Source organism: Neoarius graeffei, chromosome 12 (assembly GCF_027579695.1).
Source record: "Neoarius graeffei isolate fNeoGra1 chromosome 12, fNeoGra1.pri, whole genome shotgun sequence".
Classification (NCBI taxonomy): domain Eukaryota; kingdom Metazoa; phylum Chordata; class Actinopteri; order Siluriformes; family Ariidae; genus Neoarius; species Neoarius graeffei.
Genome location: NC_083580.1, coordinates 75,592,583 through 75,619,009, shown reverse-complemented (window position 1 = coordinate 75,619,009; position 26,427 = coordinate 75,592,583). Strand labels below are relative to the sequence as shown.

Genomic DNA, 26,427 nt, shown 5'->3' with positions numbered 1-26,427 from the left:
ATGATTGTTGGTACCACTGGCAAACTGTTACTTTTAACTTTAATGGGACTTGAGCTCAGCCAAAACTTGGCCAGACACACCACCAAAAAAACAACAGGGTAAAAGATTTTGCGAGGGATTAGCGGCAGGCTGCCAGGTCACTCCATTGTGTGTAGCTGTCAATGTTGATTTTAAAAGTAACTCAGTAAGTTACAGAGGGAAATGAATACTTAAGTCTGAGTGAAAAATACTGTAGCGAGTGGCGTGGAAGAAGAGTCCAGAGACAGAAATCTTAGTTTCTCGGTTGTTAGCTTGTGCTACTTACCCTCGCTAGATAGCACTGGCTTGACTGCTTTTATTAGCATTCGCTAACATTACTGACAAACGCTACACTGGCTGGAAGGTGGCTTCACTGCTGTGCTGATGGCGCCGACTCACAGTTAAGCTCACACTGGCCTTCGAGAAGGCCGAGGATGATAAATTTTTGGTCCCTCCTACTATAATTTAAAATCTGATTGGTTAATTCATCTGTCACTTCCTACATAAACATACACCGCCATGGCCTTCTGTTCCGGGAATGAAGTCTGAACCAATGAGTAAGCAGTTCTAAACGCTTCTCAGCCTAGAGACAACAAACAAAAAAATCTCATTGGATAACTCAATTTTAATGTTTTCAGGACAGTAACCCTTTCATTTCTGAAGTATATTTGATAGAAAATGAGGACAAATTAGAAGAGAATAATTAGAATGAAATTATGAAAAATTAATTAAATATCCATCCATCCATCCATCATCTGTAGCCGCTTATCCTGTACAGGGTTGCAGGCAAGCTGGAGCCTATCCCAGCTGACTATGGGTGAAAGGCAGGGTACACCCTAGACAAGTCGCAAAGGTCATCGCAGGGGCGACACATAGAGACAAACAAGCATTCACACCTACAGTTAATTTAGAATCACCAGTTAACCTAACCTGCATGTCTTTGGACTGTGGGGGAAACCGGAGCACCCGGAGGAAACCCACGCAGACACGGGGAGAACATGCAAACTCCGCACAGAAAGGCCCTCATCGGCTGCTGGACTCGAACCCAGAACCTTCTTGCTGTGAGGTGACAATGCTAACCACTACATCACCGTGCCACCCCAGAAATTAAATATAACATTTGAAATGCTGATATGTTTGGGCCTTCTCCGAATGCCTAGAAGGCCCCGACGGTTCCCCTCTGGTTGGTACCAGTTTGAGAAATGGCTGATGATCTGGAATTTTCATGCACAACAGTTTCTAGAGTTTACACAGAACGGGACAAAAAGCATCCACATCCAGTGAGCAGCAGTTCTATTGGTGGAAAGACTTTGCTGATGAGAGAGGTCAGAGGAGAATGGCCAGATTGGTTCAAACTCAAATAATCACTCTTTACAACTGTGCTAAATGGAAAAGCATCTCAGAATGCACAATATGTCAAACCTTGAGGTAAATGCAGTACAAGAGCAAAAGACCACATGAGGTTGGAGTCAACCAGGAACAGGAATCTGAAGCTCAGTGGACACGGAGAGTGGGACCATTTATGCTTAACAAATAACACTGAAGTTATCCTGGTCATCGTCCTTGGCGTAGCTCGAGGTCGAGTATCCTTTCCAAGATCAAGTCGCAGGGTCCATGACCTTGTAGCCTTTCGCTAAGGCTTTGTTTGGAGTGGTGATCAGTTCATGATGCTGATCCACACTGCTTGGCCTGGGAGGATCTTGTTCCATGGCAACACAGGAGAGTGGAGACGATGGGACCCTCTGCAGGTTGCATCCTGCAGCCATTCACATACACATTCACACCTATGAACAATTTAGACTAGCCAGTTAACCTAACCGCATGTCTTTGGACTGTGGGCGAAACTGGAGCATCCATAGGAAACCCACGCAGACACGGGGAGAACATGCAAACTACACTATCCTGTATAGATGAAAGTCTTCCGGATTTACCCGGAAATCTGGATATTTGACAAAACTCTTGAAAATCTCCGGTTTCCTGAATGGAGAAATTTATTTTTCGGATTTTTCGCATTCCTAGATGCGGCGTAATACTTCGCATCGTCCTTGCATGGGCGCGGTCCTTAAATAGCCCAAACACAGTTCATTGATTTAAAGACAGGTGTTCTTTGTTAACGGCGCACGTGCCGGAGCTCATTAGGCGCGCGCATCCAAGGCACGCCTTCAGGTGCACGTGCTAAGGCGCGCACGACTGACACCGTTCTGCACAAGCGCAACACAATCGCACTAGAAAGCATGTTCAAGCTGCCAGTGTAGCTGCAGTCTTTTTAGTTGCGAATTACAAATATTTCCTCTTGTGTTAATAATTCGCCATGTCAAAACAAGCAAAACTTTCCTCCTTCTTTCGACATGAAGAGAGGTAAGCAATTTATTATATATTTTTTTCCATCAAAGTTGACTTCGAAGCTAAGTTTTAGTGCCGTTTCTAGAACACAACATCAAGAAAACGTGGAAGAAACAGCAATAATGGAAGAGCCGGTTTCTAAGCTACCTAAAACTAGCAATGGTAATTTATTTTTTGTTACATAATGCACTCAGGCTGCCAGTCAGTGTGTGACACACACACACACCCTGAAAAATCCTAGCTACGCCCCTGATTTACATGAGAAATTTGGTATTCATTGGTGTGTAACCCCCAGGGGGAGTGCCAACCAGTACAGTTTACTATTAAATCTGAACGTTAACCAAACCCACAAGCAGGGGATCCCAATGAAGGGAACAATGAAAGAGAGAGAGACTGTTGTATTAAAATAAACAATTTATTTTTTCCAATAAAAATATAAATAAAACACACACACACACACACACACACAAACATTCAGTCCTTGGGCTACACACCTTGAGGGCAACAACAATCAGAATGGACAGATCTTAATGTTTCAAACAGTTCAGCAGACAAAAAAACAATACAAAAATGCACAAATCACTGACTGTGGTTACACTGCATGCCAATGGCCACACAAAGAAAAAAGAAAATAAATTTAAACAAACCAGTGAAGCAACGAAAACACAAAGTGGCCAAAACCAAAAATTGTTACCCTTCAACACTAACCCAAATAACCCACAACTTACACACCGCACACACATACACACCATACACACAAGCATGCAAACACCCAGCCCACCGGTAGCGACTGCCAAATACGCACCGTGAGCCGACCTCTCACACCGACACACGGACACACACTTTAAACTAAAAATGGGGCACAGGAAAAACAGTGGCTGGGGTGGCGTAGAGTGCTCCACCTGCAAGGAAACATGGTTATAATATACCAAAATCAGGTTCACACGGCTGTCATTTTACATACTTTGGTCACAGAGGCAGTCTGAACGGGGTAAGATGTTAAAACCTACACTACCTGTATGAATGTCAGCCACAACGTAGAATCAGGGGTTAGTCGGTCGCCTTCACAGCAAAGTTGATGCACTAGGTTTTGCGGTCCTCAGCCAATCACCAATGTTCACGCTACAATGCCGCATGAATGTAATGTATATAAACGCTCGACGCGTTAAAAAGAAAGAAAACCGGCACTTACGTTCTCTGAACACAAGCAGAGCACAACACGCCACAGGATTACGGCAGCACGAAGGATTACAGCAAATCACTAACGTGGATTTCTCTCCAAAGAGATGCAAAACACTAGGCCAGTGAGCAAGAGGCCAGCTCATAAGGAGGCAAACCGACCAAACGGAGATGGGGCACCACGACAGGCAGGCAAGGCAAACAAACCAGACAGAGGTGAAGCACGACGACAGGCAGACAAAGCAAACAAACCAGACAGAGGTAAAGCACGACGACAGGCAGACAAAGCCCCAAAAAATGACACGAGTGGGAAATGCTGCTACTCTTAAGGTGTCATGCCAATTGCCAGGGCACCTGATCTTAATTACAACCACGCCCACTACGCTACACCGCACCCATTAAAGGCACCTACTGCCAATCGAGCAACCCCTTGCCCATGTTACAGGTGTGTTTAAATTTACAGACAATACGAACTAATGTAAACAATTGGCTTCAACTCGCATAAATCTGAATTGGAAATGTTTAGTTCACTTTCGCTTCTGCAAACGCACAACTCTGCTAAAAGATTGATAAACGAGGCTCAATGTCCCCAACATTGAAACCTGAAAGCTTTAGAAACTCTAACAGACCTTTACTTTTTAACAGAACTGTTTTGGGATTTTGCTGAGTTTACCTTCAACTGTCTGATTTTTTTTTCAAAGTAATGAACTGCGTAGCAGGAAAATCACCGCGTTTTCTAAATGCACTCCTGAAAATTACTCATTAACTAGGGGAATTAAATTTGATATTTTTGACGTGTTAATCATTAATTTACATGAAAGAAAAGGCTTAAAAGTTATAACTTGTTTTAGTGAAAATAAGTACTAAAATGCACTAGAATGCGGGGTTTTGCGTGTTATTAAAATTTTTTCGGGGGACATTGCCCCCCATCTTAGTTTGACTTTCAAAAGTTCAGGATTTTTGTCTTTGCTCCACTTTCATCTCTAATCCTGGTATACAAGCGAAAGAGAAACGTATGTCAGATCCTGATCTGGAACATGATGTTCATGGGTAACAAATGCCCCAGTTTGTCCAGTCCAAAGGTTTGCTGTCATGGAGGACGACTTGTAGCTATTTACCTTGAAGTAATGCTTAGAGTCGTGAGCTGGCCTAGTGGTTAGCGTGTCCGCCTCTTGACCAGGTGGTCATGAGTTCTACTCACGGTCGAGTCATACCAAAGACCATCATAAAAATGGTGCTATCTGGCAAGGCACGCTGCAATACAGATGTGAGTAGGGAGTCAAACTCTCACAGTTACCAGAGGACTAGCCTCCCACTGTAACCCTATCTACCGTATGTAATAGGCGTAGGTCGCGTTAACCGACAATTGTCCGTCATTGACAGATTTCTTTTAGCTATGACGGAAAAATCTGAAGGCCGTCGGTCATTTTGACGGATGTTTACCGTTACCATTACCAATAACAATAATAGCCTAATAATAACAATAATAAAACGTAATGAAACACACAATTGAAATGATTGGCAAGTTGTGGCAGAGTTTTCTTACATACAGTATGCATAGTCTTCACTGCCGTCACTTTCAATCTGAGCCGACGTTGCGGCAGTCTTGATGTTCAGTGCATAGGCTACTCATGTATACACTGTAGCCACTGCGCAAGGCTGTTCCCCCCCATCGCGCTCCTGACCGCGCTCTGACTTTTCTAACCACTAGCACAGTGAGATGGATTAATGTTTCCCTTCTCTGCAGAAGACACGTCATTTTTGCTATTAAAAAAAAGATGCATTGGGTTGTTTGTGTCGTTTCCCTGCCTGTACGTCTTAATGCAATAGCGCTAATTTAGGCTAGTTGTTTTCTTGTTTTTAAAATGAAACAAATGTCGATTTATTGTATTCTTCCCCAGCAAGCTTAGGAAGCTTAGGAACATCACTGCTTGAATATCTGCTAAACTATCATTTTAATGAGAGCACGGGTAGACAAACTAACATTTAAACATAACTTCGTTTTTTTAAGACCTTCCGTGTCAGCCCACTACGGGTCACCGCGGGGTGCAGCTGCACCACTGGTGCAGAAAGACCGCATGCTGCAGGATTTCCTCCCTATGAAGAGAATACTAGCAGGGTCGGGAAATCCAACTTTCAGAGGTTCTTGCCGGCTTCTGATCCCTTCTCTGGGAGAAATGTTTCCCGACTTCAGAACTTTGGCTGAAGTGGCGCTGGTTATTCCAGTCTCCAGTGTCGCAGCAGAGCGCGGGTTCAGCCTTCAGAATAAAATTAAAACGTCAGTGAGAAGTCGTCTGTCCGAGGCAAAGATGCAAAATTTAATGACAATTGCCTCGGCAGCAGTCTCCATTGACGACTTTGATTATGCACAAGCGAGCTCCCAATTTAAATCCATGCGGGCCAGAAGGAAGGTTTGAGCTCACGCAAACAGGTCAAATTAGATTGTCACTTAAATCGTTGTAGTGGACTGTTCATATTTTAACTGCAATTGTCTTGCTACGTTGTAAAATAACATTGTTCATATGCCTGTTAAGGCACAACAGCCGCAATGTTTTTAGCGGAGGGAAAATGGGTTCACAAGACCGAACGTCAGAATCTCTGTTCATCTTTTTGCATCATAAATACATAAATAAATTATTAAATAATACAAGCTTGACCTGGCGACTTGTCCAGGGTGCACCCCGCCTTTCGCCCATAGTCAGCTGGGATAGGCTCCAGCTTGCCTGCGACCCTGTAGAAGGATAAAGCGGCTAGAGATAATGAGATGAGATGAGATGAATACAAGCTTGTTCTGTGAATTAATTTTTAAATGAAAGAGTCCATGAAAACACAAGTTATTAAATATATAGCATTTATAGCCTATATACATTGTCATTTAAAAGTTAAAATAAAATGACAGATAATAATGGACAATGACGGAATTTTTACGACCCTGTCCGTTAAAATGATGGACAATGAAAAAGTCTAACGCAACCACTGGTAATAGGTGAGGCCGAGGGCTATAGAAATGGAGACTGGTGCCGTACCCATGTGCCTCAAGAAGCTGGGTAGTACTGGGACAAGAGACTACCTGAGAAGACGAGGTCGTGGCACAGGAGGGAGTTTGACTTTTTAATGCTTAGAGTTAGTATTATGTACAAACAGTGTGATGTTTGTGTTTGGATGCATGAAGTAATTTATACGACCATAAATGGAAAAGCCAAGCCAAGCTGTAGTATTGTACTGAAATTTTCATCTCATTCAGTTACAGTTCAGGATGAGCGTTTGATTGGTCATCATCCAGCATGTTGTTGGTGTTGCGTTTGCAGGCACTGGCAGGACCTCGGGTACCTGATCATCTACATCACCGGTCGTCCCGATATGCAGAAGCAGAGGGTGGTGTCGTGGCTCTCGCAGCACAACTTCCCAAAGGGCATGGTGTTTTTCTCAGAGGGGCTCGTCCACGACCCCCTGCGCCAGAAAACCATCTTTCTCAGGAGCCTCATCAAAGAGGTAACACACCAAAAATTCAAAGTGATTTCCATTAAGGATAATTTTCCAATTTAACAGCCGGTATCTTTGTCGCACAGAACAGCTTTAACCACCTTCTGTTTAATTAATGACAAGCTTGTTTTGAAAAGGCTTCGCTCACACATTTCTCCTCATACTTACTTTCATGTGTCAGATCAAAGTCAAGCATTTAAATTGTTTATGCTGAACTAAAGTCTGCTGGAGTTATGCATTTGGTGACTTTCACAGAGTATATCCTTTTATAATTCTATCCACATTCACTGGATATGAGCAACCGCACGCTCTGATTGGCTATTCTACTACTAGGCTATCAGCTCATATACCGTGAGTAAAGAAAAACAAAGTGGCAGAGCGTGTTGCTGAATCAGCCGAGGAGGAAATAAAAACTACTCAAAAACAAAACCTGAAAACTTAAGTATTTAAAAGAAACAGAAATCTCATCTCATCTCATCTCATTATCTCTAGCCGCTTTATCCTTCTACAGGGTCGCAGGCAAGCTGGAGCCTATCCCAGCTGACTACGGGCGAAAGGCGGGGTACACCCTGGACAAGTCGCCAGGTCATCACAGGGCTGACACATAGACACATTCACACTCACATTCACACCTACGCTCAATTTAGAGTCACCAGTTAACCTAACCTGCACGTCTTTGGACTGTGGGGGAAACCGGAGCACCCGGAGGAAACCCACGCGGACACGGGGAGAACATGCAAACTCCACACAGAAAGGCCCTCGCCGGCACCGGGGCTCGAACCCAGGACCTTCTTGCTGTGAGGCGACAGCGCTAACCACTACACCACCATGCCGCCCAGAAACAGAAATAGCAAAAAGAATATATTCTCTCCTCTTTCCGTCCTCCCCCCAAGATCTCCTGTTCCACACTCCAGCCCAATTGCACCTTTTAGAGTGGTTTGCCAAATGCTAAAAAAAACCCTAAAGAAGAACGCCCCAAAAAATAAAAAAAAAAACCCAACAAAATATGGAATAAAAAGTATTTAATGGTAAGAACGTATCTTTTTTTTCAAGAATTATCTCATTTTTCACAAATTGCTCCGGTCATTTCACCGGTTTGTTTACATTCTAAGCGGAAATGATTTTGTTGGACGTTTTTTATAAAGTTTTTATCGAATTTGCAAAAAATCAAAATAAAAATGCTCCGTTTCTCAAAATCCAGTGAATGTGGATAGAATAAAACCGTTATTCCACTCAATCTCAGTGCTACGCGCCTCGTCGGCTATCAGCTCACGTAGGACTCGATTTTGTGGAATAACCGTTACAAAGCACACTCGCACATGTTTGATTTGCATGTTGTAGTGTCACATTAAGATCAGCGCCGCGTACGGCTCTATGAAGGACATGTCCGTGTACAGCGCTCTGGGCCTGGAGTCCTCACAGATCTACATCGTGGGAAGACCGTCCAAGAAACACCAGCACCAGTGCCAGGTATAACTAATCAAATCATTTAAAAATCTCTCCTTCATGCACTTCTTTCTTTCAAGGTCTTTTTCTTTCTCATCCTCAGTTCCTGAGTGAGGGTTACGCTGCTCATCTCTCTGCCCTGGAATTCGAGCACGGCTCACGTCCCAAGAAGAACCGCATGATCCTGCGCCAGGGTTCCTTTGGCCTCTCGCCCAAACCTGATTTCCTGTCTCCGTCGCCCGATTTCTTGACATGTAAGCGCACGCCGCTGCTGCGCCGAGCCATGTCCATGCAGCAGGCGTCTCCACCTTCATCCTCGTCGTCCACGCCGAAACCAGAGCGCGCTCAGAGCCAGCCCGAGAGCCACAGGGATGGCCCTGAGATCCGCATTGAACTTGATGATCAGGATCCGGAAACAGGAGGGTTTACTGCTGTACTGTGAGGGGAATATGGCCTAAGGGGGAAGCCATGGCCTAATGGTTAGAGAAGCAGCTTTGGGACCAAAAGGTGGCCGGGTTGATTCCCTAGACCAGCAGGAATGGCTGAAGTGCCCTTGAGCAAGGCACCTGCTCCCCAGGCTGCTCTGGGTATGCTGTATGTCGCTCTGGATAAGAGCGTCTGATTAATACCATTTAATGTAATGTAATATGATCGCTTGGTGGGACGGAAAAAGTGACATGGGACGTGATTGTGGTAAAATGAATAATTTTTTTTTTGGTGAGAAGTTTTGCGATCTTTGATCCAACATTTGACATTCAGAATTTTGTGCAGACTGAAAGACCAAATGTCATTAGCATCTCGGGCTACGAGCCTGCCACATCAGTTTCACGGAGACAGCCGTGGAAGCCGCTGTCGTTCTTTAAATCTTTTGGGTTTTTTTTTTTTCCCTTTCAGTGATGTTTTGAAGAAGACAAACAGTAACATGGTGCTCAGTGCAGGGCAGCAGGCTACCATTTATTACTGCTGACCTGCTGAGAGACTCATTTACCAAGCGAGCTCCCGTTTGGTTTGTGCTGACGCACTTGAGCTGCTCTGCGTCACCCTGTTGCTCCGCTAGAATACGGATCCTGAATAAGCCAATCAGCACCATAAAGCCAGAAGGACTTCAGAAAGAGCCTCTCACTTTCATTGTGAGCTCTGTTCCGACTGAGGGCAATGATTGGCTGTTTTGTCTCTTTTCATTCTGCCCAGCGTCACAGGGTTTCTCGAGGCATTGTTGACCACACGGTGGGATAATGGTGCCTTCATTTGGGGTAGTTTGGCTTGTTTTCTCTCAGCAGCCATTATGGTGCACTCGGCTTATTTTCTGTGCTACGTCAGAAGGCAAAGTAAAAAAAAAAAAAAAACAGCATTATATATGGAATTATGTGGTAAAGAAAAAAAGTGTTAAAAATAAAATACTCAATGGCCACTTTATTAAGAACACCCACCCATCCACTGTTCTGTTTGATGCAGTTCTCTAATCAGCCAATCACTTGACAGCAGCACGATGCATCAAATCACGCAGATACAAATCAAGAGCTTCAGTTTGTGTTCTCAATGTTCAAACATCAGAATGGGAAACATTGTGATCTGATCTCAAAGTGTGACTTTCTTTCACTGTGGTATGGGTGTTGGTTTGAGTATTTCAGAAACGGCTGATCTCCTTCCTGGGGTTTTCACACACAACAGTCTGTAGAATTTACACAGATAGAATGGTGCGAAAAACAAAAAACATCCATCGAGTGAGCGAGCGACGGTTCTGTGGATGGAAACAAACGCCTTGTTGATAAGAGAGCCCAGAGGAAATTGGACAGATTTGAGCTTTTTTGCCAGGAAGGATATAGTAACTCATAGAGTCACTCTTTACAACCGTGGTGAGCAGAAAAGCATCTCAGCATGCAACAGAAAACAGAAGACCACATTGGGTTCCACTCCTGCAAAGAACAGGAGTCTCAGAATCAAGAACAAGTTCCTATTAAAGTGGCCAGCAACGAGTATAAGAAAATAAATATATATATATATATATATATATATATATATATATAGACCCAAATTTAAGACAAAACATCATACAAACGTCTTTATTTTATATAATGAATAAGATAAACAAACAGAAATAATGACACCTACACTTTCATGTCCATTACCAAATCTGACATCAGTTATAAACTTCACATTAGACGATTAAAGAAGTGACTCGAGTGATAATATCTGAGCTAATCTTGAAGTTAAAAAAAAAAAAAAAAAATTGAGAAAAAACAGAAAAAAATTTCACCAAAATTTGGTGTGTCATCAGCGTTTAACTTCTCGTCATCATGACGTCACAGGATTACTCTGGAGATCAGAAAATGGCCAGATTGGTTCAGGAAGGAAATAGTGACTCATATCACTCTTTAGAGCCGTGGTGAGCAGAAAAACATCTCAGCATGCAACAGAAAAACACACTGGCTTCCACTTCTGTGAAGAACAAGTTCCTATTAAAGTGGCCAGGGAGTGTATGTTTGATGACGCTTTGTACACTATTGGCGTTATCTTAAACCAGCTTCATGAGGGAGTCACCTGGAATGCTTTTCGATTAACAGCTGTGCTTCGTCGAAAGTCAATTAGTGGACGAGTTTCTTGCCGCCTTAATGCGTTGAGAGCAAACAGTAAATAATAAAAATACAGTAAATAGCCCTATTCAACACCACAACTGGAGTAATCCATACAGTATTATGTCAAGAAATGATCAAGTAAGTAAAGAGAAACGGCATCAATCGTTACTTTAAAACATGAAGTGACTTTTAATTCATAAAAATAAAGAAAAAATGCTGAATTAGTAGGCGTGTCCAAACTTTTGATTGGTACTGTGTATGTTTTGAGAATGCTGGCTTCAAAACAAGAACAGTAAGCTTATCTATACGAGTGTTTTACTGAGAAATACACCACTCGTGTTTATTTTTCATACGAGCGCCATCCGGGACATGGAGAACCAAAACCGTGACATAAAGCTCTATACGTCACCTGTGAGGAAATTGATGATAAATTTTCTTTTGATAAATTTGGGCACTTTGTTTGTGAATGTGTCGATACAATATAAAGAAAAAAAATAAATCACACGTTGGCTTGAAGATATGAAGTTTGTCTTCTCGTGTTGAAAAACTCGCATTTTTCATATGAAATACATCACGGATCCGAGTGACACATTTAAATATTGGCTGGCTTTTTTTCGTGGTGTATCAGATGTATTCCATTCAGCTAGCATGATACTGAATGAGTCGAAGACGAGTAGCTGAATGAAATATATCTGATATACCACGAAAAAAACCCTCGTCTTGTCTCGTCTTCTTCCGCTTTATCCGGGACTGGGTCGCAGAGGCAGCAGTCTAAGCATGGAAGCCCAAACTTCCCTTTCCCCAGACACCTCGGCCAGCTCCTCGGGAAGAACACTGGCGTTTCCAGGCCAGCCGAGAGACATAGTCCCTCCAGCGTGTCCTGGGTCTTCCCCGGGGCCTCCTCCCAGGGGGACATGCCTGGAACACCTCCCCAGGGAGGCGTCCAGGAGGCATCCGAAAAAGATGCCCGAGCCACCTCAGCCAGCCAATATTATTATTATTAATATTATTATACATACACATTCCTTTCAGGTGTTGAACGCATCTTTCTCGTTCAAAATTCTCAAAATCTTCTGTATTTAACAAAGCAATTGGTCAAAAGCTTGGTGCTAATTTGGTCATTGTTTACACTCTGGCTCCCCACCATCTCTCCACTGGGGTTGGATTTCGGCAATCGGAGGGATTTCTATAAAACATGGCGTATGATAATTATAAAGATGACAAATACATGTGTCACTGTCACCATCAGTCACGAGCACCAGCAGGAACCCTAGTACTCCAGACCAGTCTCAAGACCACTTTTTGAAGGTTTCGGTCTCGTCACGGAATCTAGTGCATCTTTACTCTGTCTTTTCTCGGTCTCGGACATAAAGGACTTAGGATTTTATTTCAATACCGAGCAAGGCCACAATTGTGGGGGGGGATTTCATTAAATTGTCTGTGTATTATCCGATTCATTTATGAACATCGTTACTGTGATTGGATGTAAAATTTCCTGCTTCAAATGCAACCAACAAGTGTTGCCAGGCAAAACAAACCTCGCCCAGCAGCACTTATTTCATACCTATATGTTGATAATGGCAATATTTCTCAATCATCAGGTGTCAGGTTATAGCCCTTTGAAAACCCATGACCTTGAGTTTGACCTTTCAAGGTCATAGATCGTGGTGCCAAATGAAAGCCCATATGGTACTTCCTATAAGTTGATAATGGTAAATATCTGTCTACCATCAACTGTAAGTTACAGCCCTCTGAAAATCCGTGACCTTGAGGTTTGACCTTTCAAAATCACTCAAGGTCAAATATCATAGTGCCAAAAGACAGACCATATGGGAGTTCCTATATGCTCTTAATAGTAAACATCTGTCTATCTGCAACCCTTTTTGAGTTGTAACAGAAAACGTTATTTTGACCGATGACCTTAACCCCCCCCCCGACCTTTAACCCCAACCGCTATGGAGACTGTCCAAGCTACCCCATCATGCAACATATGATTGGAAGCAGAATTGAAAGATGCACATTTTGGTTTGAAGTCAAACTTTTGAATTTGAAGAAAATTATCACAAAAAAAAAATTTGACCTTTCCGGTGACCTTGACCTGATTACCCCCGAATAAAAAAAAAAAGAAATCAGGTAAATCTACGGACCATCGCCCACCTACCCTGAAAATTTTAAGTCAATTAGTGCAACCATCTAGACACTAGATTGTTAACAGACAGACAAACAAACCACACCGATTACAATACCTCTGTCGCAGGCGAAGTAATAACATGATTCATTGCGAATTCGAAATTTTCATTCCTGTTAGCAGATGTCACCCCCCCCCCCCCCCCCCCCCCCCCCCCCCACACACACACACACACACACTGGTCCGGTTCTGGTCTTGACTCGGTCTCGCCCTGCTTTGGTCTTAGTTTTTAAGTCCAACAGTATCCAAGTGACGTCATCCACAGAAGAAACAGTGAGTCTTAGACGTGTTAAGTGCAGTCTTCAGCACATCCACATGCGACAGCGGGCAGTTCGGAATTCTGTACTGACTAATCTTTCTCCTTGCCCGTTGTACAAAGTTTCAGCTGATCAGAACTGATAGTAAAATGAGTAATCATGTTCTCATTTAGGGCGGCACGGTGGTGTAGTGGTTAGCGCTGTCGCCTCACAGCAAGAAGGTCCGGGTTCGAGCCCCGGGGCCGGCAAGGGCCTTTCTGTGTGGAGTTTGCATGTTCTCCCCGTGTCCACGTGGGTTTCCTCCGGGTGCTCCGGTTTCCCCCACAGTCCAAAGACATGCAGGTTAGGTTAACTGGTGACTCTAAATTGAGCGTAGGTGTGAATGTGAGTGTGAATGGTTGTCTGTGTCTATGTGTCAGCCCTGTGATGACCTGGCGACATGTCCAGGGTGTACCCCGCCTTTCGCCCGTAGTCAGCTGGGATAGGCTCCAGCTTGCCTGCGACCCTGTAGAAGGATAAAGCGGCTAGAGATGATATGTTCTCATTTACCATCTCATGACCTTGTCCTGAAACACAGAAGAGAAAAATAAAAATAAATAAAGGCACCAGAAGAATCAAATTTCTGCCTATTTGATTTGTAATACAACATGCCAAAGAAAAGGAACATTTGATTCGGCCGAGGGCGATCTCTCACCCGGTCATCAGCCCTACGTTTCAGTAAAATCGATGCATCTGATCATTGAAACGTGAGAAGCGTCGTGATCAACACGGGCAGGCCAAGAACCTTGAGGGCAAGAACACGGAGCAGGATACTTTATTTGCGAGTACAGATTGCGAGCTGTGCCTGAAGCTCTCGTTATCCATGTGGAGTTCATGTTCTCCGCTAGCTGCTGTTGTGGTCTTTTGTGAAGGTGTGCGTAAGCATCTGAACCAGCTCTATTTATAGCAATGCAGCAGTGACAGACCTGCGTTTGTTCCGAGTATTCGGTGGCCTTGCCGTCCGTTCTCAGCCGCGTTTTCAACACGGTCCTTTGTTCAGATCTGAGCGTTCCGAGTTGCCTGCGTGCGCGTCTGCCTTTCACTCAAATCCCTTACAAAAAACCCAGCATTATGGAGTGTATGATTATGTATTCGATATATATCAGTATATGCGGCTATACACACAGCTACAGCATGTAATACAGCCAAGTGACGTGTCTGTTACGTGCCGTTGGTACCAAGTCGTAGTAAACAGTAGTACTGAGAGAAAGCTGTACGTGTGTCCTGTAAGATATTGTATATAATTGTATAGAATTGAGATGAGTGTTATTCGAATATGGCATCTTTTGTAAAAGTGAAAAAACTGTGAGAAATTGAACATTAACAATGTAACGATCCAATCTTTAATAAAGATTATGTGACGTAAAAGGTCTAAGGTTTTTTTTTTTTTAAAAAGCAGACACGGGGGCAAGTGCGTGAATCTCGCAGGCTTTCCAAAGACATGGTATGAGGAGAAATTCACCATTTTTACACCTCACGGCTTCAAAAAATTAACTTATGTCGGGTGCCAGTCCTCCTCTGCAACCCGAACCATCTTAGCAGCCCAGAAGCTCCTGTCCTGCGTAGCCTTCCCCATGCCATCAGCTTGTAGACCAGTGTCTCTTTTCAGCACATCCACATAGGTGAGGGGAAGTCTTCCAGGCCTCCTTTTCCCGTGTGTTGGACACTACTTCCTTGACAATAAGAGTGCTCAAGTATTCCCCTCCCCTCCTCTTAAAACGTTGCAACCTGGATTGCTCAGTTAATGTCAGACATAACCTGATACAATTCAAGACATTGCATCGTCTGTATTACTGTAAGACCAAAATCCATAAGTTTGACCCATTAACATCACCACTTTGTAACAGATGTAAAATTACTGATGGAACACTTGCCCATACTCTTTGGTCTTGTATTAAGCTGTCATCTTACTGGTCTGATATTTCCAATGCTTTTCTAAAGCCTTTAAGAAGACATTTAAACCAGACCCACTGGTTGCCATCTTGGGAGGGACAGGGGCTCTTCTTTTGGCTAACATATTTGAGGCTCAAGCTGTCTCTTTAGGGATGGTTGTGGCGAAGAAAATGATCCTGCAGATGTGGAAAAGTGACTTTGCACCAAGCTACGAAATGTGGCTAAGGGAAATGGGGAATGTGTTGAGCCTGGAGAAGATCAGGTATCACAACATGGACAAAATGAAATACCATCATAAGATCTGGGACCCTCTACTGTCCTACATAAGAGGAAAAGACTGACTCCTGTACTGCTAGACCTGAATGCCTCCCATGCTCTGTATTGACATACTCTACATTAATGACTGTGATAAATGTTTGTCAATATGTGCTATGTTCTGTTAAAAAAAATATATTAAATAAATAAAAACGTTGCAACCTGAAACTGAAATGGACCAAACAAAACCCAAAAAATAAGTTCCTTTATACCAACATATCCAATCAAGACTGATTGATTATTCATTCACTTGCTCATATTTGTAACCGTACACTATGTACAGATTGCTTTTCTTTTAAAATAAAGCTTCCTTTTGAAGTTACTTTTTCCCGAGGTTCAAATATCGCACTCAGAGTACAAACTACGCAAGAGAATCTGAGATTGTGACGTCACTAAAGGCCAATTTATGCTGACAACCCAGTCCTCGCAGATAGCGTCGCAGACAGTGTCTGCGTAGCCCCCCCACCTCCGCAGACGCTCTGCGCGCACCTCCCAAAAATTGTGACCACCGCAGAAGCCTCGCAGACAAGAGGGCTCTGATTGGTCCACTCTACCCGCTGTACACGCACTTCCGCTTCCCTACTTTCCCGGTTTGTTTTGTTTTCACGACCGGCATTTTTAAAAACACGAGCGAAGATGGAGCAGCACGAAGAGCGGTTGATTGAGGAAGTACGTACATCTATACGACTCCAGTTCTAGTCATTATAAAAAAAAAAAGTTCTAGTCATTATAAGTAACTGGAGGATAAACACTCCACTAACCACACCCACCAACTACTCCTAGCGACTTCGCGCCCCCTTGCGTTGTGCCGGTGAATAACGTCGCGCACGCCTATTCCCCCGCTCAACAATAAATTACAACTGTCTGCGAAAAGCTATCTGCGAAAGCCTTGTCGCAAGAGCATGCAGAGGCCTTTACACACCATATACGGTATGACTTACCGAGGATGAGCTCTAGTAGATACATCCAGAGATGTCCACAAGCACCAGTGGTTTTCTCCACCTACACAGACGGTCTGCGCTGGCTACTCGATCCCAGAAGGGGAGAAAAAACAAACAAAAAAAACCCTTGCACTTCAAATGTTCAAGCAACTTATATTACCTCCGCTGCCCATAATTTGCTGCAAATCCAATTATTTCACCATGAAATTGTCTTCGATTTGGGTCATGACCGAAAGCATATCTGTTGATCAAGTCTCACACGCCGATTGGCTGAGCTTGACCATGCCGTAGTGTATGTGGTTATGTTACAGAGCCAGGCAGCGTACTACAGAGGGGAACTGAGAAAGCCAAGCACACACACGGTGGGAAATTTCACACATACTGTATTTTGCAAGGAAAGGGTTAGTAATTTATGAACTGAGAATGCACCAAAAGGTATGTAAATTTCAAAATTTTCTGGGGGAGGGGCATGCCTCCAGACCCTCCTAGCATTAGCCCATTAGCAGTAGCCACTCAATTTATTTATTTATTTTTGGCCAGCTACTTCAGATTTTCTAGCAAACCCTGATACATCACTTTTAAACTTGTCAACAACCCTGAAGCTGCCCAAGTGTTAAGCATTTGGATCTAAAAATAAGCCTGAACATCGCAAAGGGAATTATTTATTTTTAAACCATCCTCGGTCCTGTAAAGGATATTACTTTGAAGGAACAAGCTGTGAAATGTCTACATTTCATTGCAGTATCGCTGGAATCACCTTCACGGTTTGTTTCTTCCTCCTCAGGCTCAGATCCTGGTTCAAACATTCACTTGAATTGTTTTTGTTCAGGAACATTTACAGTTGCACAGCAAAACTAAAAAAAAAAAAGTTACAAAAAATTTGAGTCGATGGCTGTGTTAAGGGAAACGACGTACTAGTGTGCAAGCAACGTCACAAGCAGATATCCGATTCCACGCCCAGACAACCCCATTCTTAGCAATATCGCACATCAGGGCACCTGCCATGATCAGCAAACTTTGTTTGTTTTTAGCTGGGATTATGTATCATATACCGTATATATAATGTACATTAAATCTCATTTTACTCTTCATATTCACTGGATATGAGAATCGCATGCTCTGATTAGCTACTGTACTACTAGGATATATCAGCTCATATACCGTGAGTAGAGAAAAACAAAATGGCGGAGTGCGTTGCTGTACCAACTGAGGACGAAATAAAAACTACTCAAAACCCCATACCCCCCAAAAGGCAACAAAATATGGAATAAAAGTATTTGATTGTAAGAATGCATCTTTTTTCAAGAATTATCACATTTTTCACAAATTGCTCCTGTCATTTTGCCGTTTGTTTACATTCGGCATCTTTAAGCATTAAAATTTATTGAATTTTTTTTAGACTGGTTCAAAAGCTCAAAGAAGTTTGAAAATTACAGAACTGAACTGTCCAAGGAAGAATTAAATAAAAGGTCTAAAGCTATTCTATACCTTTGCACGACAGCACTTTCTACCAATAAATGAGTCAATTTGTGCAGCCATTGATGGGTTTTAAAGGAGTCCAGCCAAGCGGAAATGACTGTCAGAAGTTTTGTATCATCAAATTTGCAAAAAATAAAAATGCTCAGTTTCTCAAAATCCAGGGAATGCAGATAGAAAAAAAAAAAAGTTATTCCACTCACTCATCGTACATGGCTTATAGCCAACTCTGTGCTATGCTCCTCGTCAGCCATCAGCTCATGTACGACTCGATTTCATGGAATAACTTAAATATTGAAGTAAGACGGTGTACTGTATTTGTTTAAAATAAAGTCTTCAATTAATACGACTTCTGGTTGCACGAGAATTAATTTAAGGGTTTCACACCAACAGGGGTGAATACTTGCATGTTCACAAGTGAAATAACTTTGGAAACTATATAGATCCCCCCCCATCCCATCCCATCCCACATTCCGAGGCATTTTGTGTAAATTTATGACCCAATTCTAACCAGGTCTATTTCAGATCCAGGCTTTAACATTCTCCATTAGTAGACACTTGGTTTTCAAAATCGAGTCTGTAGAGTTAAGAGCTAGTCATGATTTACCATCAGTACATGTACATTTGGTCGTTTTATAACCAAGAAATGATCACATGGTTATCGCTGTACTCCTGCTACAAAGAACCGTCATGCTTTTGGTCAATATTGAGCAAAATCTTGCGATTAATATCCATTTTATTTTCCATCAGAGCTGAACACACGCACTTGTATTGATCTACGCAAGAAAGGATGTTCAGTGTCCAATGGCGATACGTTTGAAGGTGGCAGACGGCTCGTTCCTCGTTATATGCAGCCACCAGCAGGGACCAAAAAAAAAAAAATTTTTTCCCCCTCTTTCACTCAAGTCACATCATTGTATTGTCTGGTGTGGATAACATTAAGTCTCACTATTCCAAAAAAAAAAAAAAAAAAACCACACCACACTGCAGAGAATAAAATTATACTTTTTTTTATTAAGGTACAAAAGGTAAACATTTCTGAAAGCATGCTTAGTATCGAGAAAAAAAGCGCATAAATCCAATCAAAATAATTTTTTGCTTTTTAACAAAAAAGTCATTTTGAAGCTCACTGATTGCACTCTCAATGCCTGTGCATCATTTTCTCCCTTATATGGACCATGTTGTTAAGTTACAGTACAGCTTGTGTGCGCACTAAAAAAAAAAAAAAAAAAAAAAATGATGACTTGGATCCTCCAGACACCTCAGTAAAAAGGTGGAGTCTAAAATATAGTGAATAATAAAAACAGGACTAGAAAACTAGTTACAGTTAGTAAACATATTTGTTTTGCTACATTAATTATAGTGTTAGTTTTAAAAGTGAGAACAGGATTATTGTCTGAATACCTTCAACTGTTAGTTGTCATTGCACCAAAGACATAATAAAAAAAAAATGATGATAATAATAATAATACCTTTTTTTTTTAATGGTAACATTTTGATGGCTTTCTTACATCAACAGCCGTGACCTTTAAATCGTAACTGCATGATAATTTGTCAGGTAACAACGTACCTTAATCTGCATTCCATCCTTTAGGATACACTCATTAAAAGAAACAAAAACAATGAGAAATCGTGACTAATGGTGAGAAACATGTAGAGAGACACACACACACACCATAATAAAAAGAGAACGGTAGCTTTATCTTAATGTGGTTTTGCGGAGGTTTGAGAGCGCACCATCGGTCCAGCTGCCCACCCTGTGACGGATTCGTCGACTCTGCTGGCGGATGAAGGATCTGTTTAATTTCCCCGTCACGCTGCTCAGGTTGGAGCTGTAGGTCTGAGCCATCACTGTTCTGTAATGCTCCATGGCCTCAGTCCTGCAGAGACATACCGAAGGAATGAGCTTCAGGATCTCGGAGTTAACCGTAGTGCATGAAAGGCAATGGTTACAAAAAACAGGCCGTTTAAGCGCATGCAACTTAATCAAATAGTATTAAAATATATAAAATGCTTTAAAAAAAGTGCAGCAGACATTTTAGGCACAATTATTAGTTTGGGGGAAAAGTTTTCCAGACAGCAAATGAAGCCACACCATGTGACCAAAAGTATGTGGACACCTGACCATCACCTCCACATGTGGGCCTTCTTCAAACTCTTGTCCCAAAGTCAGAAATCACATGGTTGTATAGGATGGCTATAACTTTTCTTCACTGGAACCAAGAGGCCAAAACCAGTTCCAATGCCCTTGTGCAGAAAGTGAGCTCCATGAAGACATGGTAGGCCAAGGTTGGACTGTTAGATCTCAAAGTCCTGATCTCCAGACCCTTCTGAACACCTTTAGGATGAACTGGAATGCTGACCTCAAACAAATCCCCACAACCACGCCCCAAAATCTAGTGGAAGGCAAAAGGGTGAATACATCTGGAAATCAACTAGGATGTTATCAGGTGTCCACAAACTTTTAGCCAGATAGTACATGTATTGTACAGCCTCCATGCAGGTCAAAAGACACCAATTTTAAGACCAGTTTGTAAAATTATTTTACCTTCGGTAAAACTTTACTCCGTTATATTGGAGTACTTGAGTTTGCTGCTGTCAAAATGAAAAGACAGGTTAGCCTACAGTTTCACAAACCAAAAAAAAAAAAAAAAAAAATTCAAGGCCTTTCAGTGAAAATGCACGAACACAAAACAAAGATTTCGAATGACTGATGGCAGCCTGAGGGGGCAGAAGAACCAGATTTCAGGAGGTCAAGCTATTCTTTTGCATTTATTGTTTGGTCATTTCCAAGCTGCTACACAGCCTGCTTTCCCATCAAGATCTTCCGAGATACCTCAGGGTTACAGACTCGGATGTATAAATCTGCAGCTTGAAAGTCACACGTGTACAAGTGAACGGAAGAAAAATAAAAACCCCACACACAAAAAGCTGAGGCTTTGAAACCAATCCCTTAATCAGATTTGACTCCTCCCCCGGGAAAAAAACCCCAATTTTTTCACAAATTGCTACTGTCATTTCACCAGTTTGTTTACATTCCAAGCATAAATGACTTTGGATGTTAGAAAGTTTTTAGTTTGTCGAATTTGCGAAAAAAAAAAAGCTCCTCAAAATCCAGTGAATTCAAGTTATTCCACTCTGTCTTGTCATACATGGCTTATTGGGGCCATCAGCTCATGCACGACTTGATTTCGTGGAATAACTAAAATATTGTTCTGGAATTGAATGAAGAGATGTTACTTCCTGGAACAGTTTGGACGTTTTGTCTTCGATGATCTCGTACACAAACCCTCACGAATTCATGTGAAGTCAGTGTGGAAAAGTGGAGAACAGCAGACGCTCTGTAACCGTTTCACCCAGCTTCCCTGAATGAAAAGGCACTTTGAGTTTGAAAATCTTGGCAGGATGAGAGTTATGTGAGGAATTCAGAGGGGTGGGGTACACAGCACTCCCAAATAATAGGACATTAGACTCTGTCCACACTGATACACTACAGCACTTTCCAAATCTCTTACACACGTTAATGCTGCACCAGCAGTGGATTAAGAGGCCACTAGAACATGTAAACTTATCCATCAAACCAGTTAAATAAATCCGTGTACAGCAGCTTATCAGTCCAGTTCGCATACCCATGTAGGCCCTCTAACGCACCCCAGAGCAGCCATGGTTCATTCTCTCATGCTAAATCTCTGGCAGGAAGAGTGTTTTGTAGGAGAAGTGAGAGCAGACAGCCGTTGGTGGGAAAAGAGCCACCCAGACAGGAAATGGACTGGACACCAAAACAGGATGTATGACGTAGACTTGGTGATTTTTTTTTGGGGGGGGCGTCAAACAAAATCAACAGAAAGAGACTCTGACAGCACAATATAAGAAGGAGTACGAGAGATTTTCTGACTACTCAGTTTCCCAATGATTTTCAGACCCCTTTTCTTTACATTTAAAATTTCGCAGAAGCACTTCTCTAGAATAACTTGCACAGATTTATCAATCACTCCCAACATTACAAGCCTCAACACCAGGCATTACCCAAATGCCCGATTTGCCCGACCAAGATGGTCGGGCAGAAATATTTTAGCATGTTAGGCTAGGGCTGTACAATTAATCGAATTTAATCAAAAATCGGGATTTTGGCTGCCACGATTAAATTAAATGAAAATCACGATTTATTTCCATTTAAAATGCGAGCTCTGCTGCATATCTGATCAAGCACTTTGACCAGTACTCCGCCAAACCATTAGGGGGCGAACTGACGCATGCAAGGTTTCATTACTCCTCCTAAATAAGCAAGCCAGCCAAGTGCGCAGAGCTTCAGTGCAGCGGTATCTTCAAGGGGTGATAGTGTGAGAGTAGGTAACAGATTGAGGTGAGAGAGAAAAGCTAACCATGTCGGAACAACAGACTATTTAGCACTGGAGGCAATGCTGTGACCTGCCTTCGCTCATGTTTAAAGCCAGAGCATGTTGATAGGCTGGTCTTTCTAGCTAAAAACTTGTAGGCCTCAGTATAATGCTATGTAATTGTTGCAATTGAGTTTTCAGTTCCTTCATCCTTTGGTAATTTCTTGGATAAATTTCTTTTATTTGTCATTTGGAAATCAGAATTTCTCTTTTAAATTTCATTCTGCACTGAAAGCTGTTCATATTGTTTGTTTGAATATAGTGAAATAAAATTTAAGTGATTTCCCTAACATCAAGAATAATCGTGATTAATAATCGTGATTACAATTTTGATCAAGATAATCGAGATTATCATTTTTTCCATAATCGTGCAGCCCTATGTTAGGCCCATTTGGGCACACCTATGGTCAGCTTCAAGCACAAATGATTTTCGAGCGAGTACATTACAAAAAACAAGGCATACAGTGGGGCAAAAAAGTATTTAGTCAGCCACCAATTGTGCAAGTTCCCCCACTTAAAAAGATGAGAGGCGCCTGTAATTTTCATCATAGGTACACTTCAACTATGAGAGACAGAATGGGGGGAAAGAATCCAGGAAATCACATTGCAGGATTTTTAATGAATTAATTGGTAAATTCCTCGGTAAAATAAGTATTTGGTCACCTACAAACAAGCAAGATTTCTGGCTCTCACAGACCTGTAACAACTTCTTTAAGAGGCTCCTCTGTCCTCCACTCGTTACCTGTATTAATGGCACCTGTTTGAACTCGTTATCAGTATAAAAGACACCTGTCCACAACCTCAAACAAACAGTCAGACTCCAAACTCCACTATGACCAAGACCAAAGAGCTGTCAAAGGACACCAGAAACAAAATTGTAGACCTGCACCAGGCTGGGAAGACTGAATCTGCAATAGGTAAGCAGCTTGGTGTGAAGAAAATCAACTGTGGGAGCAATTATTAGAAAATGGAAGACATACAAGACCACTGATAATCTCCCTTGATCTGGGGCTCCATGCAAGATCTCACCCCGTGGGGTCAAAATGATCACAAGGACTGTGAGCAAAAATCCCAGAACCACACGGGGGGACCTAGTGAATGACCTGCAGAGAGCTGGGACCAAAGTAACAAAGGCTACCATAAGTAACACACTACGCCGCCAGGGACTCAAATCCTGCAGTGCCAGACGTGTCCCCCTGCTTAAGCCAGTACATGTTCAGGCCCGTCCGAAGTTTGCTAAAGAGCATTTGGATGATCCAGAAGAGGATTGGGAGAATGTCATATGGTCAGATGAAACCAAAATAGAACTTTTTGGTAAAAACTCAACTTGTCGTGTTTGGAGGAGAAAGAATGCTGAGTTGCATCCAAAGAACACCATACCTACTGTGAAGCATGGGGGTGGAAACATCATGCTTTGGGGCTGTTTTTCTGCAAAGGGACCAGGACGACTGATCCGTGTAAAGGAAAGAATGAATGGGGCCATGTATCGTGAGATTTTGAGTGAAAACCTCCTTCCATCAGCAAGGGCATTGATGAAACGTGGCTGGGTCTTTCAGCATGACAATGATCCCAAACACACTGCCCGGGCAACGACGGAGTGGCTTCGTAAGAAGCATTTCAAGGTCCTGGAGTGGCCTAGCCAGTCTCCAGATCTCAACCCCATAGAAAATCTTTGGAGGGAGTTGAAAGTCCGTGTTGCCCAGCGACAGCCCCAAAACATCACTGCTCTAGAGGAGATCTGCATGGAGGAATGGGCCAAAATACCAGCAACAGTGTGTGAAAACCTTGTGAAGACTTACAGAAAACATTTGACCTCTGTCATTGCCAACAAAGGGTATATAACAAAGTATTGAGATGAACTTTTGTTATTGACCAAATACTTATTTTCCACCATAATTTGCAAATAAATTCTTTAAAAAAAAAAAATCAGACAATGTGATTTTCTGGATTTTTTTCTCATTCTGTCTCTCATAGTTGAAGTGTACCTATGATGAAAATTACAGGCCTCTCTCATCTTTTTAAGTGGGAGAACTTGCACAATTGGTGACTGACTAAATACTTTTTTGCCTCACTGTATTAACCAGCATCCTCGCCTCCCCATGATCCCCATGTTTTTTTTTCTTCCCAATTTGTAATGGCGATTCTGATTGGCTTGCTTCAGGCATGTGTGCGCATTTGTGCTTTTCATCACTACGAGTGGTCGCTGGTGCCCTCTATGTTTTCCCAGGTTGACTTCAGGACGTCCACATGTATATGTAAAAAAGGTAGTGGTAAGTACATTCAGTGAATGGAAAGACATGCCTTTGTGTCTCAAATAGTAAACCACACCCTCTACAGTAAATATATATCATTTACATAGTGAATTACCCCATAGATAAATATATCTTACCCCATCAAGCATGTGAAGTGAAGCTGATGGGAGGAGGGAGGGATCATGTTTTTAGTTTTATAAATTCATCTTTGCAATATTGCTGGTAATTGTTATAGGCGAAACAGTGTGTTTTGCATCCTAAACGCCATTTTAAAAAAAAAAGCAGCTGCATTTGTATGAAATAAATTTTATATCTATCTATCTGGCGGCACGATGGTGTAGTGGTTAGTGCTGTCGCCTCACAACAAGAAGGTCCGGGTTTGAGCCCCGTGGCCGGCGAGGGCCTTTCTGTGCGGAGTTTGCATGTTCTCCCCGTGGGTTTCCTCCGGATGCTCCGGTTTCCCCCACAGTCCAAAGACATGCAGGTTAGGTTAACTGGTGACTAAATTGACCGTAGGTGTGAGAGTGTGAATGGTTGTCTGTGTCTATGTGTCAGCCCTGTGATGACCTGGCGACTTGTCCAGGGTGTACCCCGCCTTTCGCCCGTAGTCAGCTGGGATAGGCTCCAGCTTGCCTGCGACCCTGTAGAACAGGATAAAGCAGCTAGAGATAATGAGATGAGATCTATCTATCTATCTATCTATCTATCTATCTATCTATCTATCTATCTATCTATCAGCTGTACTTGTACCGTATGCAAGTCTTACATATATAATCTTGATTTATGATTCATGTTTTCAGGGCTTGTCTTGTTCTTCTGTTGTAGAAATAAGTGTTTTTAAAAATAATGTTTATATTAAATAAATAAATACATGTACTTTTGTCTAAATAACTCCGTTATACTCCTAGAAAGCATATCAGTATTGCTTTGAACTGTGTACTTAAAACTTGGCAAAATACCGCAATTTTAGGGCAAAATTTGAGGCCACTTGCCCTGCAGGGCAAAAGTTAACGTTGAGGCCTGCATAACGGTCATCCATCATAAACCTAGATGTTTCTCCCCACCCTAATTCAGCATTATGTCCAGATTTGCTCAGGAATATAAATGTAAAGTAAGTCAATGAATAAGCATTTAAAAAAAAAAAAAACCCACTCACTTTACGTTATAAGATGTACATCCCAAGAATTATACAAATGAGAATTTTATTGACTTAAAGTACGTGTTACATTGAGTATGCTCACACACGCATTACAGGAAGTAAATTACAATAAAATATACCCCGTGTCCGAAATCACTCCCTACATAGTGGACTATATAGTGAGGTCGCCATTTTGTAGTGCTGTTCGAACGTATAGTGAGAATTATTACACCCTATCTAGTGCACTCAACGTATTCCACAATGCATTGTGAAAAGTAGCGTACAACTGATGGTCACTAACCAAGCAACACATCCCATCATGCATTGCAGTCATGCTGAAATCAAAAGCCTCAAATGTGATTTAATAAAAGGCAGTGGCAAAGAAGAAAGTATTCAGCCTTGATTTAAAAGAACTGAAAGATGCAGCAGATGTAAAGTACCTCGTATTTATTAAATGTAGGAAATACGCTCAGTATATTATGGATT

At 42.2% G+C, this 26,427-nt stretch overlaps 2 protein-coding genes across 6 annotated transcripts in view; one reads left to right on the top strand and one right to left on the bottom strand.

Moving 5' to 3' along the window:
- The window catches only part of plrdgb (PITP-less RdgB-like protein), a 169,669-nt gene extending 158,108 nt beyond the window's left edge, over positions 1–11,561 (top strand). For all 3 annotated transcript variants that reach the window (XM_060936422.1, XM_060936421.1, XM_060936420.1), the window contains 3 exons: positions 6,849–7,032; positions 8,365–8,493; positions 8,573–11,561. In XM_060936422.1, coding sequence (XP_060792405.1) covers positions 6,849–7,032; positions 8,365–8,493; positions 8,573–8,911 — 652 coding nt within the window. In that variant the 3' untranslated portion in view covers positions 8,912–11,561. The remainder of the gene's footprint in view (positions 1–6,848; positions 7,033–8,364; positions 8,494–8,572) is intronic.
- A 7,587-nt stretch (positions 11,562–19,148) lies between these two features.
- The window catches only part of LOC132895636 (uncharacterized), a 29,720-nt gene continuing 22,441 nt past the window's right edge, over positions 19,149–26,427 (bottom strand). The window contains exons 5-6 of one of the 3 annotated variants that reach the window (XM_060936418.1): positions 20,703–20,749; positions 19,947–20,034 (exon numbers count right to left, since the gene is read on the bottom strand). In XM_060936418.1, the coding sequence (XP_060792401.1) occupies positions 20,716–20,749 (34 nt within the window). In that variant the 3' untranslated portion in view covers positions 19,947–20,034; positions 20,703–20,715. Of the gene's footprint in view, positions 20,035–20,702; positions 20,750–26,427 lie in introns of all 3 variants that reach the window. The other 2 variants (XM_060936419.1, XM_060936417.1) reach the window with 2 other exon arrangements.